Below are 19,449 nucleotides of genomic sequence, written 5' to 3' on the forward strand. Positions count from 1 at the left end.
CTATTATAGGTAATTATCGATCACGGGAAATTCTTTCTTAATCAAAGTGCATCACAAGCAACAATCTAGTGAAAACTCACAGATCATGTTGCACATATATTTACATGTAATTATCATTTGATACTTAATTCCACACATTTTAAGAGTACTACTAGCACTGCATTAAACTAAGGTGTTTAAATGTAAATAAGTTTCGCTTATGCAGCCTCAGCAAATCCAACTTGCATGTTCCCATAGTCAAACACTGTATGGAACTGGCCCATAAAGACGTCGCCCAGGATCCTGTATATCAATGAATATTATTATAAAAGTATCAAATATTTGCCAGCCTAAAAGTAGACATCTAATGTGAATATAATAAGTTAATTGTAGACAATATAATTATCCTTGGATGTATATGTGGTCAAATATAAAGAATACCAGAGAGGTCCGCGAGGAGGTGGTACATCCAGAGCAGTGAATCCACTTATGCATTGAGCTATATCTCCCTCGCCCACTTTCAGGACATACTGATTTCCCATAACCAAATACGGGAGAGGTCAGCAACAAAGAGAGAATCAGTGGACACTAACATCCCATTGCAGCCAAATCAGCAGACTTAAATTCATTACTTAGACCTACCCAAACCTATAGATAGATAATTATTGATAACTGTGACGGTACTCATTACTGGATCAAAGTAATGTGATAAACATGTTGATCATGAATATCATCAAAGGAAAAGGCCAAAATACCTTAAACAAATTCAGCCTAATACATCATACCTGCTCAGGGGTGAGCTCAAATATCTTTCCACCTATTGTGAATGAAACATTAGGCATAGAAGATAGACTGTTACAATCAACAACTGATTCTCCCATTGGACTAGGCAACCGATCACAGAGCTGCAATTATCAAGTTGGGAAAAAGTAAGCCCCTAGTCGAACTTGCCAAAATATACTAAAAGATTGAAGTGGAGGGCCATTTACCTCATTCACATAGTCTAGTATATGCTCCTGTGTCTGGTTCTGCTTAAGTTGGTTTTGCATCCATATAACTGCCATCTCACAGACAGAACACATTGCATCACGATAATTGCTAGAGGCTTTTCCAGCATTCTCATTCACAATGCTTTCAATCCCCATACTGAACATGATACATTTAAAAAAATCAGTGAAGCAACAGAACACATTCATTCAAAAACATAAACAAAAATTCTAAGCTGACTGATTTGAGTTAAAATGACAATTTCACTTAAGAAACAGGGGGAAAAGAAAAAAAGAAAGATTTTTTGTCCAACCTTACACCTCGAGTTCCATCAAAGGTGCACAAACCTATTTGTGAGCAAATTTTCAGTGGCTGATCCTGTCAATGCATTATAATAAAAACACTAATTAGGAAGTCCAGCAAGAAACTACCAGAATCTAATTCTAACCACCTCCAGATTCCATGTAGCTGCATTGCAATAAAAGCATGTTTAAAACCAATCATATACCTTTCCTAGTAGCATATCAATTATCATTTCTCCATATTGTGAAACTACAGCCTTGCATTCTTGACTTACTACCCCTGATGCTCCAATAGCATGATTGACTTGAGCAATGATGGCCTGAAAATGTAGTATAAAAAGTAAAATCACCAATGAATGATCATGACAGACAAAAACTATTTTTGGCAGCAAATAGCCAATGCAAGCACAGTGACAGGGTCAATGTAATGAATACCATTAGCCCTCTGTCAAACGGTTATAATCATAGATATCTATAATCAGAATATCTGACTAAATATCAAGGTAACATATAACAAGAGCCCTGAATATTTTGCTCTTACTATATCAATGTCATTAGAGGGATAAGCTGGAATAAGCACGTCATAAGACATAAAACAACCTTAGGGGTTCTAGAGTGAAGCTTAAGTGTCTAACAAACAATAGCAACATCCTTAAAGGGAAGGCAACGAATATTGTCATTTTGGTCATTAATAAGAGCACATGTACATCAATAGAATTGTTTGAAGAAAGGAAAGGAGTGCAACTATATGGCAGGAAGTGTTAGTTAAAGAAGAGCTTCTGTCACGGGTGAAATGACACATCCAATGTTTCAGGGATAAACTATCATAGAAAGGACAAAAACATGGTTTACAACAACCTTGCTACACAGGCACAGCTTCACAAGCATGCATGCATGCATAAATAGACACAAATATTAATACAAACCATGGGACCAGTCAACAAGGAAGTCCCAGAATCTGCAATAGCACTGCAGCCACTGGCACAAAATCCTGAAACAGGTATAAGAAAGTAAGGAAACCAATAAATGACTACAAAACATTTGTGTCCCTTATCTTATCAATTATGTTTATCCTGTTAAGCATAATACATTAAACATGTGTACAATTATCTTCATAAGAAAACTTTGAGGACAATTTCTCACCAGTTGTTTGGTTACCAATCAGGACATCACCCAAATCAAACTGCACACCAGAAGAAACAGTAGCACTCATAAAATGAATACATGAAGTCAAATATTAGATAAAACACATTGGAAGTTTAGAATCCTAACCTGCCAATATCCCTTCCTTGTTACAGGAACATAAGTGTGATCCCCCTTGTAATGTTTTGGATCCACCCCACCAAAAACCACTTCTCCTCCTACATCATCCTCAGGATTGCGGTTAAACCAAAATGAAAAAACCGGTTCCTTAACAAGACCTTGATTGACCATATTGTACCTGGAGCACTTACAAAATCAATATCCTAGGCGATGGCATTCTTACACAACAAACATCTTATGCCAACAAACTGAAACCAAAAAACCAAAAGAGCATATAAAACATAAAACGTTCTATTGTATACCACACAGGCAAAGCATTTCCAACTGAAATCTCTTGGAATCCAAGTCCAAGTATACCATCAAACTTGGCAACCAAAAATGTTATGCTGGGCTCTCTTGTTGCCTCAATAAATTCCTAAACAGCAAAAGAAGAAAAAGTTACTCGTTCAGAAACACATACCACCAACAACAGCCATGTCAAGGAATTACAGCTCAAACATATGTAATAAACAATTTAATGAATATACCTGATTTTTAACTACAAGATCACCAACTGTTACAAGGTCCTCACTAAAGAATCCAGAAATAGCTCCACTGCCGTATTGGATATCCGCAGGTTTACCTGCAAGTAGACTCATTAAAAGAGTATATGCAGGCATCTACTTCATTATCCTCACTTTGACTAAAATAAACAAGGATTAATAATTACATCCTTCCTGTTAGCCTTATCCAAGTTTTCTCAGTCAAAAGCACAAGAGGACTGACTAATTATGCATAACAACAAACACACGAGTTTTCCAAACGGAGCAAATGGGGCATATATTAACCAAAAAAAAAGCAGTTAAAAAATTGCAAAAAGAATAAAGTAAATAACACCTAAATTCAACTACTGCATTTGCTCTCAGTGACATTTATAGACTGATCAAAAGATAATAACAGGTTTATAAGTGGATAATCAAGATGTCATAGATTTCAGGAATGCTAGAATGAACCAAGAAGCAGAAACAAACCATTAGCCTTGTAGGTACGTGAACGGCTTGATTTATATCTTGAATGGAAATAGCAAGCTATCTGTACCGAGACACCAGCAACATGTAAGAAATATTCCAAATCAGACAAGTCCAATTCTTAGGCACTCCAATATCAATTTTAAGAAACAAAACTTACCGAGAAATAACACTTAGATGAAGGCACCCACAAATTAGAACTACCAGTGTCAAAAATCACAGTGAAATTCTGTGAAGGAGTGCCGATACCAATCTCACCAAAGTACTGTGCATCCAAGTAGTTCTTTAGTGCCACAATATCAATGTCCTCTGCTTCCCGTAAGTTCCCATGGAGATGATACTTTCTAAGAGAAGCTCTCAATGCCTCTCCCTCCTTGGAATCAAGGTGAGTAGCCAACCGATTGTTTCCATCAAACTTTCTCTTTTTGAGTCCAATTCTAAACAATCTGCCATTGGGTGTGGAAAAGACGATAGGAAACAGAAGAAGACAAAGAAAAAGAGTGACAGTAATAGTTGTCACTATTGTACCCATTCTGATAACTGCGAGTCTGCAATTGTAAGGTAACATAACAAAGATTTAATCAGATATGATTAGAAATACAAATGGCAAAGCTGCAATAATATGATATCAACACACAGCTAGAAATAGTTCCTTCACACAAAAGCTAGCACACCAGCCACTTTTTGCTTAAAGAGTGACAAAACCATCTTCAGTTCACTTAAGCCTAAAACATCTATTCAAATAATGCTGCCATGTAATATTCTATCCCCAAATGTAAATGGATCTGCCCAAGTTTTGTGACAACATCATGTCCATTCCATGCTTTTTATTATTGAATTTTTCATATCAAAAGATTGGTCACTGAGAAAACACAGCACACGTATACATAAACACCTACAGCATAAATAATCAAAGCTAAGTGGAATCTTACTTAAAGTCAAATAGTTACTCTACACTTAAATTAATTGAAAGTAAGTAGTATCTATATTATACCACGTGTCCAACACTGGAAAATTTTTCATGTTTGGTTGACGATAAATGGGTGGAAATAAATATCTATCTACTTAAAACTTCGAAAAAAACATCGTAAACTTGATAAAATTGAATATTGAAGTCAAAGGGATCTCATCAAATTCAAATAGTTAACTTTCACTTTTCTCAGGTTCCAAACTCTATAAATCTCAAAATATCTCATCAACCAAACAGAAAACACAACAAAAACTACCATAAAGTTAATGAGAATCCGAACTTCAAAATTAATACGGTCAACTAAAAACCAATATCAATCAAAGTCAAACAGTAGATCTTCACTCAATTCCTTTTTAAAGCGAAGTTCAGTTTTCTATGACCCCAAACACTAAGTATCACAAAAAAAAAAAACAAAAAGCAAAATTACTAAAAAAAATTAACAAAAAAAGGAATCAAAAGCAGACATAATAAAAAAAGCTTCTTACATTTTTTGATGATTTCAAGAAGAAAAGGCAGAGCAGAAAAATGAAGTGAAGCAGAAACGACGAAGATATTTTTATATTCCTTTAGTGGTCTCCACTCTCTCATTTATTTTGAAAGCGAGGGAGTGTTGAATTAGCGGGTTTCTTGGAGAATCATATCCGTACAAGTAAACACGTGTACGGTGGAGACTATTTTAAAATTTGTTGCTTTTTCTTGTCGAATAAAAATTTGAGAGTTTGATCCAGTGCGGATGTGTGTATGAGGATATTGATAAGGAAGGGAAAGCACACCGTTGGATGAAGCCAGAAAGTTTAGAGGGTAGTTCGAGATGGTAGATCTGGTAAGACAAGAAATAAATAAAGAGGATAACGTTTTCAGATTTTTTTCTAAATAATTGCTTTTGGGTTGTTCTTCATAATTGCTTTCCGAGTGTACTTATGGGTCGATACATACTAAATGGGCCAAATTCAAGATCTTTAAATTATTGCCTCTGTTATTTTGTGAACAAAATAAATGTATTTAATAAAATGATATATGTATATTTTTTAAAATATTAAAAATAAGGCATATATTAATCTGTTAACTTCACGAGGTTAAAAAATATATATAATATATCAAAAATGAATTAAAAAAAAAAAACTAGACCATTTAAATACTTTAAGATTTGATTTAATAAATATTTATTATCCTTTTATTTTAAGTAGATGGTTAAGCTTCAAAACTCTAATTTTTCTTAGCTTACCTTAATATTAATATGTTCATTTTTTTGGTAAAATGAAATTAAATTCAAATTTAATAATTAAATTATTAATTAATATATTAACAATTAAATTTTTTAATTTTATAAACAATTTCAAAAAGTTACTTATTAATTTAAAGTATATATTTAAAAATTAATTATTTAAATATATATATATATATATATATATATATACACACACCGGCAAGCTTTGGAATTCTTTATTATTCAAGTAGACATGAAACTCACTTATTCATTATCGTTAAAAAGCCAAAATTAATTGTGCCATTCGAATTTACTCTTATAAGGAAACTAAAAAATATTACATAGATTGCGCTTATTTTTGGGTACTCTTATTAAGGCAACACGAGATAAAGGGTACTGTTTTAAATAATAAAAAAAAAGTTTATTGCTATGAAAGGTTATCGAAAATTAAATATGAATTTATTTGTAAGATTGACAAAGCAATATGAAATTGGAGATGTACACCAAGAGAAAAAAGGCATTAAGCATGTAAATTTTGAAATATTTTGATCATATTATAAACAAAATTGAAGCTGCATGTCATGATTGATTTCTTAATTTTAATGATAAGTATAAAATTTTTTATAATTTCAAATATAATAAAAAAGTTAGATTTAAAAATGATTAATATCATGAATAATTTTTAAATTATAGTAAAATATTTAATATATTATTTAAATTTTAAAATTATTTAATATGATACTTAAATTATAAATTTATTAATTAATATTATATTTAAAAAATTATTTATCTATTATATATTATCATTTAAAATTAATTATATTAAAGATAAACATCATATTAATAAACATATTTATAATTTAAATATTATATTAAAAATTTTTTAAAATTTATATATCATATTAAATATTTTATAATGAATTCTTCGCGCTATTTGAACAAAAAAATGTGGGTGAGTGAACGTTACTATCTTCTTCCCTATAATTGGATTGGATTTGGACCTAAAAGGGCCAAATTTGAAATTATTAAATATGACAAAACGGCCTGCTTCACATTAACAAAGGGCTGAAGCTAGTTTCAAAGCCCAATCAAGCAAATCAAAAACCAACCAATGGAGGCCCAATACAAAAAAATCCTCCCTAATCAAAGAATTGACTTTTTTTTTTAATAAATTATGTTATCTATTGATAAAATATTAGACTGTTAGTTTCAGTAACAAAATTTCAATTCTAAAAATCTTAAATAAAAAAAAAAACAGAATTCATTTTTTTAAAATAAATAAAAATACACGACAAATCGATAAGAAGAGAAAAGAAATTTTCTTTTAGATTTTGATAATTCAAATCTATTATCCATAATAAAAGTCTAATTTTAGCTATAATTATTTCCAAATTTTAGCTATATCTTTTTTTTTGAATAATTTTTTACTAATCAAGGATAAGAAAAAGGTAAAAAGAAAGGCTTACTCGAGCTACAAGAAATAAGCATGCTTTTACTATAGTTACTTAAAATCCTTGAATTTTTCCCAAGAGAAAATTTATTATGGGACCAAGAAAATAAACACTATTTTGATTTTGCAGGCTAATTGATATTACTATTCATATATAAAACTTAAATTGACAAAGAAACAAGAAAAATGATCCATATATATAGTAGTTTAATTTGGTCATATAGGGTATAGATTGCTTTGAATTGTCACATTGGAATCTACCGATTCTAAATTGGATTTTCTATAACTTACATTATGTTTGGTAGGAAAGAAGGAAAATGGAAGAAAAGGAAAAAGATAAGGAAAGAAAATGGAATGAGAGAAAAAGGAAAGTTATTTTTTTATTCATTGTATTTGGTATATAGACAAATGATTGTATGAAATAGTAATGTCATTCAAATCATATCATATAATTACATTATTAAAAAAAATCAATAATTTATTATGCATCATATGTGATAATTAAACAATGAATATTAATTTTAATAAATTAAATTTTTAATAATAAATAATTAATTTTTTAATAGTGTGATACATACCATATTTGAATTAAAAAAAAATACTAACATGACGTAATTGTTCGTACAATATTTTCTTTTGGTATATATATGAAAGATGAAAAATAGAGGGAAAAAAGGAGGATAAAGGTAAAATTATAAATAAAATTATTAATTTAAATTAAATGAGTGTTTTATTCTTATATTAAGAAGGATTGAAATTGAAGGAAAAAAAAAGTACAAATTTACTCATTTTACTTTTCTCATCTTTTTCACCCCCACCAAATCAAGAAAAGGATTAAAAAATTTTGTTTTTTTTTCAATTCTATCCTCTTTCCCTCTTACCAAACATAAACGTAAGATTCTGATCCCAATTCCCAACTAATGATATAATTTACCCTATCTAAGTATGAAATTAGGCTTGTAATTTGCTTGTTTTTATATATGAAAAGCCTAACATGGGAATAGGTCGGCCATTGCCACCAGCCTGAGCCTGAGCCCAATTAGCCTAAATTGCACCATCTATTGCCTAATGTTGTTAATGTTAATTATGAGTCCAATGCAATTAGCTAGTAAAGTCAATTTGAAAAAGAGCAAATTTTAATGTTAATTATGCACCCAATGTGTCTAAATTTCTAGCCAGTAAAGTCAATTGAAAAAGACAAAAACTTTCCTGCATAAAGACTAGCTTACTTCATATATTTTTTGCTTTTATCAATCAAGAATCAACATGTTTTACAATAGTTTAATGCCCTTCTTTAAATGGTTCTCTTTTACATCAAAATGTTTATAATATACCATAAATCTCTTTTTCCTTTGATATGGGGGATAGAAATGATTCGAATTTTGTTCTTTGAACCATGGATCATATATCATCCCGAAAACTAAATGCTCAAATGAACCATAACTCTAATTATGTATACCTCATTTTTATTATGATATTTTTGTCGATTTATATCTTAATCCTAAAAATAAAATGATTTGACCAAAAACTCAAAATTGTGCGAATTTGTCTTTAGCGTGAAAAAAAAAAAAAAAAAACCCTACTTGCCATCACAAAAGAAGCTAAAATGAAGCTATTGAAATTAATGTTATTCAAGCTTATACCTGCTGAAGATAGTGTGACTTGATACCTCAATTTCTTGGTCCCCTCTTAGAAACCAACATATAAGCTAGAAACCCTACAACTACAAGGCCTGCCCTGATCTACTACTTATTAATCTGACCTAAAGAAGAGTGTGTCATTTTCCTTAGGGCATGCATGCAATTCTTGGATAAATCTCAGGTGTGAGAGGTTGACTGTATACCTTTCATTTACTCCAACAAATTTTATATATAGTAATATTACTCATATTGATGGCTTAAAACATGTTTCAAAAAATTAGGAAAACAAGCAATAATTCATCAATTTAAAAAGAAATTTCATGCAAATGTGCTTTAACTTCTTGACATAATGGTTTATTCATGTTCCCCTTTAAAAGAAAGTTAAGGTTTTAGTTTTCAACCTAAGCTCATTACTGGGCTGTGACATAATTTTAGCTTCTAAATATTAAAAAAAAAAAAAATTGGATTGGGAATTAAATTTACCTTGTGATCATGAAATTAAATTTCAAAAATTCGAGTTTGAGGTTGAATTGTAGAGTAAACCAAAATAAAAAGGATATTAACTTTGATAGAATATTGAAAAAAAATTGTTCGACTTCAAAATATAAGTCTTTGGAGAACATTAAGAAAATGGGCTTTAATTTCTAACCTAAGTTTATATATAACAATCAAATATATAGACCTAGGTTGCATTAACTGGTAATAAAATTAATTTAATTACTAGCTAGAACTCTAATAATACTTGAATTTTTCAACCATTGGGGAAGAAATTAATGTTCAATTTCAAAATATAGGCTGTTAGTTATGTTTATCAAACTAAATTTTAATTATGAACGAAAGTTTGTACTAAGAAATTGAGTTTTTAGCGACATCTTTTTTATTGTTCACGAATGATTATAAATAATCGACAAAATATAATAAATTTAAGATGTATATAGTCAAAAAGAAACATAGCAAGACTTTGTGAAATATTGGGATAATTCATTGTAGCTAACTGATAATTATTATTTAATTAGTAATTCAAATATTATATAAAATATATATTTATTTAATGCAAAAAAGATTAACTCTTGTCAGCCTTCGCATGAACCAAGATACATGTAAGTAACATAAAACCCTAGAACATTACATCCTTCTAAAAAGTAGACCACTTTTCTAACCAAAAAAAAAAGTTACAAACTGCAAATTAAAAAAAAATACATTAATTTTCTAACAAAATGTTCTTTTTTTTTTTTTTAATTTAAGTATTGTTGTTGTCTCCGTTGTTTCTTGAACTTGTGCTATTGTTATTATTACCACTGATGTCTCTCTGAGAATTGCCTATAATGGAAGTAATGGCTGCTACTAGAGCTGCAGTGAAGTTGGGATCAGCAGTGATGGCGGCAGCTGTGGCGGCGGAATCAGCCATGGAATGTGGCTGCATTTGATTTTGAGCTAAATGGGGATGTTCAGTTCCCTGAGAGGTAAAAAGAGTACCCAAAGCTTTTGGTTGGTTATAAATGGGGTGGCCAAGCAGGTGAGGCAAACTTGAAATGTTGTGAGACCAATTTGGAGGAGGGGGATGAATTTGGTTCAATGGCCTTTGATTAGGGCCGGAGTAAGTAAGGTCCAATGTAACAGAAGGAAATGGAGCTGAAGCTGAAAGAGTGATCAAATTTGGTGAGCAAGGGAGCATTCCTTTTGGGAGGATGTTCGAGTTCATTATCCCATCTGGACTAGGCATTGATCCGGAAAGTAGCATTGATGCTGCTGCTGATGTAGTTGATGCCATTGCCATGGCAGCGGGAGGGAGTGGATGGTTATGATTACCTTCATATGTTGTAACAAGGATGGTTCGATCATCTGCACACCTTTGCACCTGTTAAATTAATGGAATTCAAGATCACTGCAATTCATGAGCTGTCAAGGGTAAAAATAAAAATTTGAATTATAAAGATGATTAGAATTTATACTTGTTTGCGAACCGAACAACCAGTAGCCATGGTGCAGCGGTAGTAAGCTCGAGGGCAAGGGTTTCCTTTTGCCATCTTCTGCCCATATTTTCTCCATTGACAACCATCAGAAATCTGCACCCATTGAATAAGTATTTAGCTTTGAATCTGTCTGGTGATAAATAAACTCCTATGAAAGGCAGTTATTATAGGGTTGTTGAATACTAGAATTGATGATCCCTAAGAAACTGATTTTAGTGACTTTCTGCAATAAATAAATAAAAAAAAAACCATAGCTAGCAACCTAAATCAATATATCAGTTTTATTAACTGAAAGACTGCTAATGACTTATTAAAGGCCAGGAGAGATTCTGAGAAGCCTAATTTAAGTAATCTTTTGCAACCAAAAAGTAGCAAAGAAAGGATAAAATAAGTTCATGAAATGGTACCATAACTTTACAACTTTTCCTACTGACTTTCTTAAAATCTACTTCAACAAAAGTAGGCGGGGGGTGCCAAGTGCCAACCTAAAATTGTGTGCTCACCGGCATGTTTTCTTACACGTGGGCGAGTTTAATTCTTGTGCTATATTACTTGTTAGAAGTAATTATCAAATACAACTGGAATACCATTAGTTTGTACTGATTTGAAGTATTCTTATTTCCTGAATTGCTTGATTCAAACAAAATTCTTGATTAATCTATTAAAAGCTTACCATTGACGCTTCAGATCGAGCTCGAACTGAGACACGAGCTTTTCTAATCATGGCCGTGGTCTCTTGTGCTTTTTCAACATCCCTTGAGGTATTGAACTTGGCAACTTTGTGAGATAACCATCCTTGATGAGATCGGCCTTCAGGGGTATCTTCTCTCTGATTTCTTCCAGGGTCCATTAAATCTTTCCTGCTTGGAATATCGCGTGGGATTATTTCATTTTTACCACTGTTTTTTTGTCTTCTTTCCATAGACTCAATAATGGAATTCCCAGGCGGTCCTGACAATTCCTGGAATCTACCCTCTGAAGAAGATTCTGAAAGCTCATCTTTTTCAGCCTTTGCAGCTTGTCCCAGATCCATGAATTGCCTTGCAACAATAGCTACTCCATGCCTTTTCTCTTCTATTGCGCTATTCATCTAATAAAATAGATAAAAAAAAAACACATATCTATCAGTTATTAATTATTACTATCGAAACTAGATAGAAACTGATCAAATTGTTTAGTTATGGTGTAATTCTGCCGCAGTTTTACCTCAGTATTCGCTTCTGAACCTTCAGCTGATCTTAGATTTCGTTGTCGTTGCATCAATGAACCAAGATGCATCTGTAAAGCGTAGTAGTTACTATTCATCTGATTTAAAGTAACTCTCAGACGTTGATTTTCTTCGTTTATTCGTTCCAGTTCAGCTCGAACATCTTCTAACTGCACCATGAAAATTTTCCTAATATTAGCATCCAAAATCCTCACAGTTTCAGCTATATGATCAATTCAAAAATGTGTTGTAAAGTCCAGTCATCCACACCTGATTTGCTCTTTGTTTCTCTTTCTGATTCTGTGATGTAATTATCCTATGATCACGAACTGATTTCTCACTTGCAGTATTAGTTGTCAAGAGATTTAAACCAGTCTAAAGCAAACAAAAGAAAATTAGTTTCAAGTAAATAGCAAAATAGGCTAATGAAAATTAAAAGACGAATGAGTTTGGTACGACATAATTCTCTTACATTTATATCTGCTTCTGGTTCATTATTCTCTTGCACCAATCCATGATGTTCACTTTCCATCTTCACATGATCATCATCAGCCTTGACTTGTGTTGTAGAAGATCGATTATTGGCGAAAAAGTCCATCTCGTTGACTACTCGTTTCCCATCTGATGATGATGATGATGATTGAACCAAAGAAACATGCTGGTTATCAACAGGATCCATGAAAACTTGTTTCCAGGCAAAGGGTTTACAAGATTTTCGAAAAGGATCGATCCCGAAAAGAGATTGCTTGGGATGGAGGAAAGCAGTAGTGGCAGTTGCATCAGCAGTATCAAAGGAGAGTCTTGCTCCTCCTTTGTCCATAAATTGAGAGAAAGAAATGGGGCAAAGGGGATAAATACAAGTAGATATAGTTTTGTGATGTTTATATTTGTAAAAGAGATCAGGTGGCAATTGGCAATGGACTAGGCATTTAAAAAGGGGTTTGGACTAAGACCAAATGTGAAAGGAGTAGTGATCTCTCAAAGCATGAAATGTGTTTAACAAAAATTTCAATGGGAGAGAGAGAGAGAGTGAGGTCAGATGGTGCGTCAAGTGGACACATGGCTAAAATTGATGGCTACTTAAGAGAAAAGATTCTTTAAGAAGTTACGAAAAAATTGAAAGGGAAAAAGAGAGAGTGATTTATAGATTTATAGATTTATATATTTAGATTTCCTTTTTAAGAATTACTTCTACCAAACTAAAATATGTTATAAAAAATCAAAGTATGACTTTTATGATGAACATTCTTGGAGTAAATCAGCCTAAATGCATTAGATCAATGTGAGATTTAAATGCATTAGATCAATGTGAGATTTAGGCTAAGTTTGAATTCTATTGTATTTTTAGTGTGATGCCATTGAGTTCATTGCATCATGAGTTGAATTTAAATATCAATTTCAAGTTAATTCATTTCGTATAAATTTCTCATTAAAATTTTTTTTTCAATTGCAGTTATAATAATTTTTATTATTATTTTCAATCCCATCGAAATCAATTTTATCGTTCATGCAAATGGAGCCTTAAATAAAATTTGAAAACATATGTAAACATATTATAAAAAAGGATAATACTCTATTCAGTCCTTGAACTATTGTATTTTTTTTTTAATGTATTATCTATACAAAAAAAAATTTTAATCAGTTACCTAAACTTTATTTTCGTGTTTAAAATCATCCTAACCCCTTAAAATCATTAGATAACGTTGATATGACACTTAATTACTGACGTGGATGACACTTGATTATTATGTGACAATAATGTGACTGTCACGTGTCATTTTTAAAAAATAAAAAATAAAAAACTTTTTCTTTCAAATTCTATTTTAAAAACTTTTTTTTATTTTTTAAAAATGATACGTGACAATTATATCTTAAATCACATGATAATAATATGTCATTCACATTAGTATTTAAATGTCACATCAATATTATCTAATGGTGTTAAGGGATTAGGATAATTTCATACATGAAAATAAAGTTTAGGTATTTGATTAGAAATTTTTTTTATTTAAGTACCATATTAGAAAATGTATAATAATTCAAAAGCCAAATGAAATATTATCCGTATAAAAAATGCTATACTTCTTTAATATTTACAAATGATGTGATTCCAAATTTTAGATTTGTTTAATACAAAATTCAAATCAATAATACAGTTTTGAATGATGTGTTACCAAACCTTTGAATATGAATTTTTATCAAAATGGATTCAAAATTTGGCATAAACACTTTATATTTATTAATGGCATTATAATATATTTATTAATAAAAAATAAATTAATATTAGTCAGCATTTGTAAATGAATTTTCTTAGGATTGATAGAAGGCTAAAAATATGGAATAATTAATTATTTTTTAAATACATTTTTTTATTAAAAATAAACAAGAAAATTGCAAAGTCCTATCAAATAAGAAAGTTTTTACCACAGAAATGAAAAAGAGTGGTTTGCTTTTGACTGGTTCTAAAACACACCGCCCTGATTGGTCTTACGTTGATACCACGTGAGGGTAAAAGCGAAAGAGTCAACGATATCGACGGCCAGGATTCTTTAGTACTATTGTGGACCCCACTTTTGTTTGACCGGTCAGCATTTTTGATCGTGCGAACATTTGTTTTCATGACGGCCAATTTCTTTTCTTTTTTTTTTCTCTGATAAATTAATTTTCACTCATTACTTTCAAATGAAAATATTACCATGAGAAGTTTTTTTTTTTCTTTTTTTTTTTTGAAAACGTAAATTAATATTTTATTTATAAGAAAAAATTAATATTAATAATATTGGCAAAAATATCATATTTTCAAAATACATATATTTCTGATATATACCAATATACACATATAATTCTTTATTTACAAAATAATTTTTTTATTATTTTCATATTGAAATTAATGATTTTTCTTTGTACTAAGAGGAAACTATTGATTTTCAATGATATAAAACAGGAAGTCAAAAACCAACCCTAATTATCTAGACTTAATTATAAAATTAGAAAGTATATTTATGGCAACATTTATTTGAAGTTCGTCGAAAAGAAAAAAATTTTTGATCACATGTTTTATTAATAAAATATTAAAATTTTAATTTTAACAATTAAAATTTAAATCATAACTTTATCAAATACTTAAAAAAATTTAGCTACATGTGTGTTTGAATTAACCTCTTCTTCGCAGTGAAATCTACAACTCCCCAAAAACAATCAACATGAACATTTTGAATCACATGGTTTTGTTCTATCACTGTTTTTTTCTTAATCATTGATTATGGAGTTGTTGAAAAAACAAAAGATTAAAGTCAAAACTAAAGAAAAAGGGTTTTTCATGCGGCTTCTTCTTATCACATTATTTGATTATATTTATTTATTTATTTATTTGAAATTTATAATCTACTCTTAAATTTTTTACTCTATTATTTACCTGACTGAAGAGGATATTATGAGTATAAGCTCCATCAAACCCATAATCTTTAAGTGTTAACTCCAATAACATGTCAATTGATCTTCAAATATATATATATGTATATCTATTTGAAATTTTTAATCTACCCTTAAACCTCATGCTCTATTATTTATCTTATTGAAGAGGATATTACAAGCATAAATTCTCTCAAATCTTTAATTTTTAAGTGTAAATTCTAATGACATTGTAATTGATCTAAAAAATAGTCTGCATTTGATTTTATATATAAATATATATATATATATTCATGAATTTCTCACCTTTTAATTTTCTTTGCTTTGTCCAAAATGTTCAAATATCACGAAAAAGTGTGTGACAAATTGGGAAACTTTTTCCATCATTTCGCCTTTGAGAAGTTAACAACACGTGAGCCGAACTTGGACTTCAAACTTCAAACTAGTACTAACTTGTGTAAGTTCCTTAATAACTTGGAATTTCACTATTTATGATGACAAAAGCTTTCGCTTCCCTTAACCAAAAGTTTACTATTTAATGTCATCAAAATAGACTTTTTTTCCTTTAGCTTTAATTGGTTTCAATGTAATTAAAGTTAGACCTTATATATATATATATATATATATATATATATATGGGTTAGGGTAAAGAAGAAAACAGTAACCACACATCAAACTATTCTTCAGATACTTCTAGCGACTGAAAGATAGAAAGGGTGATTGTGTTCAAGCATGTAAACCTTAAAATTTATTTTAATAGATCACGAATATAATTTTTAAGTTATTATTAAACTGTTTGTGTACAAAGGATCACGTTGAAGCTTAAAACAGACAGTTTAATTTGAAAAACATCGTTAAAAATTTGAATAAATCAACAATAGAGATATGTTATATATCTTGGAGTTTTAAAAAATTATATGACTTAGATTAGTCATGTTAATATTGGTCCCATCTTATCATCAAAGTGTAATCAAGAATGAATTATGATTTGCTATATATATATATATATATATATATATATATATATTGATGAGATTTTCTTGTTCTCACTTAAATGCATCTTTGTTTCTCCCTTTATCTCGAAATTTCGATCCAATAGTTCTAGAGCTAAGTAAGTAAGTATGCCTTGTTCAAAAGGTCATTGAAAGAATGGTTTTGTTCATTATAACAAGGGGAAAATTTTAAGGCTTGAATTAGGTTAATAGAGATAGGCTTGGGCATAGCTATACATTCAATGGGTACTAAGTCAAAAGATGAAAAAAACTTTGAGGTTTTTCACCTTTGCTTATTAGGGAATAGCTGGCTAAGTTTAATTCAAAGCCATTATTAATTATTTAAAGCTAGAAAAGTACAAAAAAACATAATGTCCAACTTGAAAAACATTGCTGATATTTTGATAAAATGTTAAACTTTTAATTTCAATGATCAAGATTCAGTACTTAACAATCTCTAAATAAAAAATATAAAAAAATTAAAAAAGAAACGTCTTAGCTAAATGCACATAAATTAAATTAGTAATCAAAACCCAAAAAAAAAAAAAAATGAAGTTAATTGGGATTAACCTTGCCATGCCCTAAAGGTACCACGTCTTCCCAAGTGCAAGCCCTATTTTGACCATAATTTACTCAAATACCTAATTCTTTATTTACCCTTATAACACAAAAATATAAAAATAAAGTAAATTATTAATTTGATCCTGAGTCCGAAACAGTTGGTGTCAGCTAATTGGTTTTAAAAGAAGTATGTGCAAAAAAAAAAAAAAAACATTTTGAAAATGAAGTGATAGGCCATTGCTACACGAAATTAATAAATTTGTAGTAAATAATGATTAGTTGAAAATCTAAGGGAAGATTATATAGCCAAAGTCCAACTTAAACTGACGTTTGCAGGCCAAGATTTTCCATGCTAGCTCCTTTCTTGGCTTGCATGGCTCATTCATTGAAGATAATTGACAATGACTTTCTTTTCTTTCCTTTTCTTTTTTCTTTCTTTCTTTTGTTCCCTTATATATGAAAGAAATATTCAGTATCATCTTTCTCATTACTAGTATTCTTTTAGCAAAATTTTGAAAGTAAAATCCTGAATATAACGTGTTGATGTAAGAAAGCATGATTTCAAAATTATTCAGAGAAAAAATCATTAGGTTTAGGTAAAATTTGAAGGTATCTTTGATCGAATTATAGAAATCAAATCAACATGAAGTATAAATATAGGATCAAAAGAGGTTTAGTTTTCTTCAGTTTTTTTTTTTTTTTTCTAGTTCCATATAATTTGCTTTTGCTTTCAAATATTTTTTTCAAGACCCAAAATGTGAAATAAAGCAAACTAATAACATATGTGTTCTTACGTAATTGGAAAATTGAGAGTGTTGGGTAAACATTTTCCACTTGAGTACTTCAAACCATCTCCTATTAAAAACTATAATTGAAATAGAAGTCCAAATGGAGTCTGGTAATTGCTTCTGTTAATTTTGTGGGAAATATGAATTAAAAACAAAATATATTCATGATAAATGTGATAGAACAACTACTTCAAAATTATTGTATATTATAAATCATTCTGGGTAGCTTATATGACTTTGACTAGTTCACCAAGATCATATATAAATATATATACAATCAAATTTAATTGCTTCTATTTTCTATTTGTTTTTAAATTTAAAATATATTATTACATAGTTTTAATTCAGTCAAGCATTGTAAATTTGATGATGGAAAATGAAACTATAGTTAAACCAACTTGACTGAAATTATTGTTCTTCAATTTGGCATTCTATATATAAACTTTGGTTTGTGAATGTTTAAAGAAGAAAGGTATCAGACTTTGAAAAAAATTGGGGAAATGTCAGGTTGAAATTTTGGATATATATAAAGGATTAACATTATTACCTAAAGAAAGAAAAGACAAAAAAATATATTTCTTAATCAGTTGATTGGGAAAATGGATTCTCAACTATCAGTCTTTGATGGTGAAATTGGATATAGTACAATGTTTTGCCTTTGACCACAAAAATTAAATGGGTCACTAAAGTTTCTAACGTTTTAGGGTTTTTCCTTTTTTTTGTTTTGTTTTGATTTTCAATGTTGCCTTTATATGTATTAAATTGTTTAATAACTAGATTATACCTAGTTATGAGTGATAAATAAAAAAAAATTTCTTTTTTTTTTCAATTAGAATTCTATTATTGTAAAATATTTCAAAAATAAAATTTTTAATATATCACGTTAACGTAAGTGAATACTTTTTCAAATTCAAAGGATTAAATTTAGATAAAATCTAAAAATATTATTTAATATCGTATTATAATTAAAAAATAAATTATATATATAGTTGGTCTCTTTTCAAAAGTTCATAAATATTTATATAATTCTATTAATTGTATTGTAAAACCATACTCCAAATTGTGGCAAATTGAATCACCAAATTCAATTATAAACCTAAGCCTAGCTTGCAAATTACCCTCCTAGGGCATAGCTCACCAAATTTCTTGGGCTATTGTGAAAAGTTGTGGTTCCACTTTCTGTCTTGGCATGACAGCTATGGGTTTGACAAAAAGGAATTATATTCCATATGCTCAAATTCAAACCCAAAGTTCCTTTAATGTTGAAGCTTCAAAACAAAATAATAATTACTCATTATCGTAAGTTAATAGAAATTGTATAGAAAAATGTGAGCCCAAATCACTCTTTTCTTCTATCTCCAGCTTACTTGAGAAGTTGGTTTTTCATTTTCCTCACTTGTAATTTAATATTATAAATTGAGTGCCACTAGGGTGGTTCAATTCTATCATGCAAAATGAAAAAAAAAAAAAAAAAGTTTGATAAAGTCAATTCTATTTACCAACAAATGATGACTCAACTGATAAAAGAATTTATTTCTCTCTTAATTGCCTCAATTTTAAATTCTTTTAAAGAATATAAAAAAATAATTTTTCGTAAATTTATTAGGTCCAACATAAATACTCGTAAAAAATATCAATCTCGTTTTCCAAATAATCGGGAAAAAGACATTTTTTTTTAGATATTTGTTCTTCAGCTAATAGGTGGAGCACCT

General features: G+C 29.7%; 3 protein-coding genes across 4 annotated transcripts in view; 1 reads left to right on the forward strand and 2 right to left on the reverse strand.

Moving 5' to 3' along the window:
- LOC111276437 (uncharacterized) overlaps positions 1 to 19,449 on the forward strand; it is an 83,832-nt gene that overhangs the window by 51,377 nt on the left and 13,006 nt on the right. The gene's annotated exons all lie outside the window — the stretch shown is intronic.
- Positions 4 to 5,115, reverse strand: LOC111275658 (aspartic proteinase-like). 2 transcript variants are annotated; one of them, XM_022861132.2, is made up of 14 exons: positions 4,994 to 5,115; positions 3,699 to 4,086; positions 3,542 to 3,602; positions 3,059 to 3,153; positions 2,834 to 2,946; positions 2,541 to 2,709; positions 2,412 to 2,451; positions 2,195 to 2,259; positions 1,475 to 1,588; positions 1,280 to 1,344; positions 969 to 1,125; positions 765 to 884; positions 421 to 509; positions 4 to 282 (listed from the first exon to the last, which is right to left on the reverse strand). In XM_022861132.2, the coding sequence occupies exons 2-14, from the start codon at positions 4,068 to 4,070 to the stop codon at positions 198 to 200; spliced, it is 1,545 nt and encodes a 514-aa protein (XP_022716867.2). In that variant the 5' UTR covers positions 4,071 to 4,086; positions 4,994 to 5,115; the 3' UTR covers positions 4 to 197. The 2 variants fall into 2 exon arrangements, with proteins under 2 accessions (XP_022716867.2, XP_089610304.1); XM_089754178.1 differs by having other exon boundaries at positions 3,542 to 3,598; positions 3,695 to 4,086; positions 4,994 to 5,110.
- On the reverse strand, positions 9,833 to 12,935 carry LOC111276124 (WRKY transcription factor 6-like). The gene is made up of 6 exons (XM_022861934.2): positions 12,458 to 12,935; positions 12,256 to 12,360; positions 11,985 to 12,155; positions 11,452 to 11,868; positions 10,758 to 10,871; positions 9,833 to 10,663 (listed from the first exon to the last, which is right to left on the reverse strand). Exons 1-6 carry the CDS (start codon positions 12,803 to 12,805, stop codon positions 10,046 to 10,048), a joined length of 1,773 nt encoding a protein of 590 aa, XP_022717669.2. The 5' UTR covers positions 12,806 to 12,935; the 3' UTR covers positions 9,833 to 10,045.

Source organism: Durio zibethinus, chromosome 25 (assembly GCF_047325235.1).
Source record: "Durio zibethinus cultivar Kanyao isolate XHJ-2024 chromosome 25, ASM4732523v1, whole genome shotgun sequence".
Lineage (NCBI taxonomy): Eukaryota > Viridiplantae > Streptophyta > Magnoliopsida > Malvales > Malvaceae > Durio > Durio zibethinus.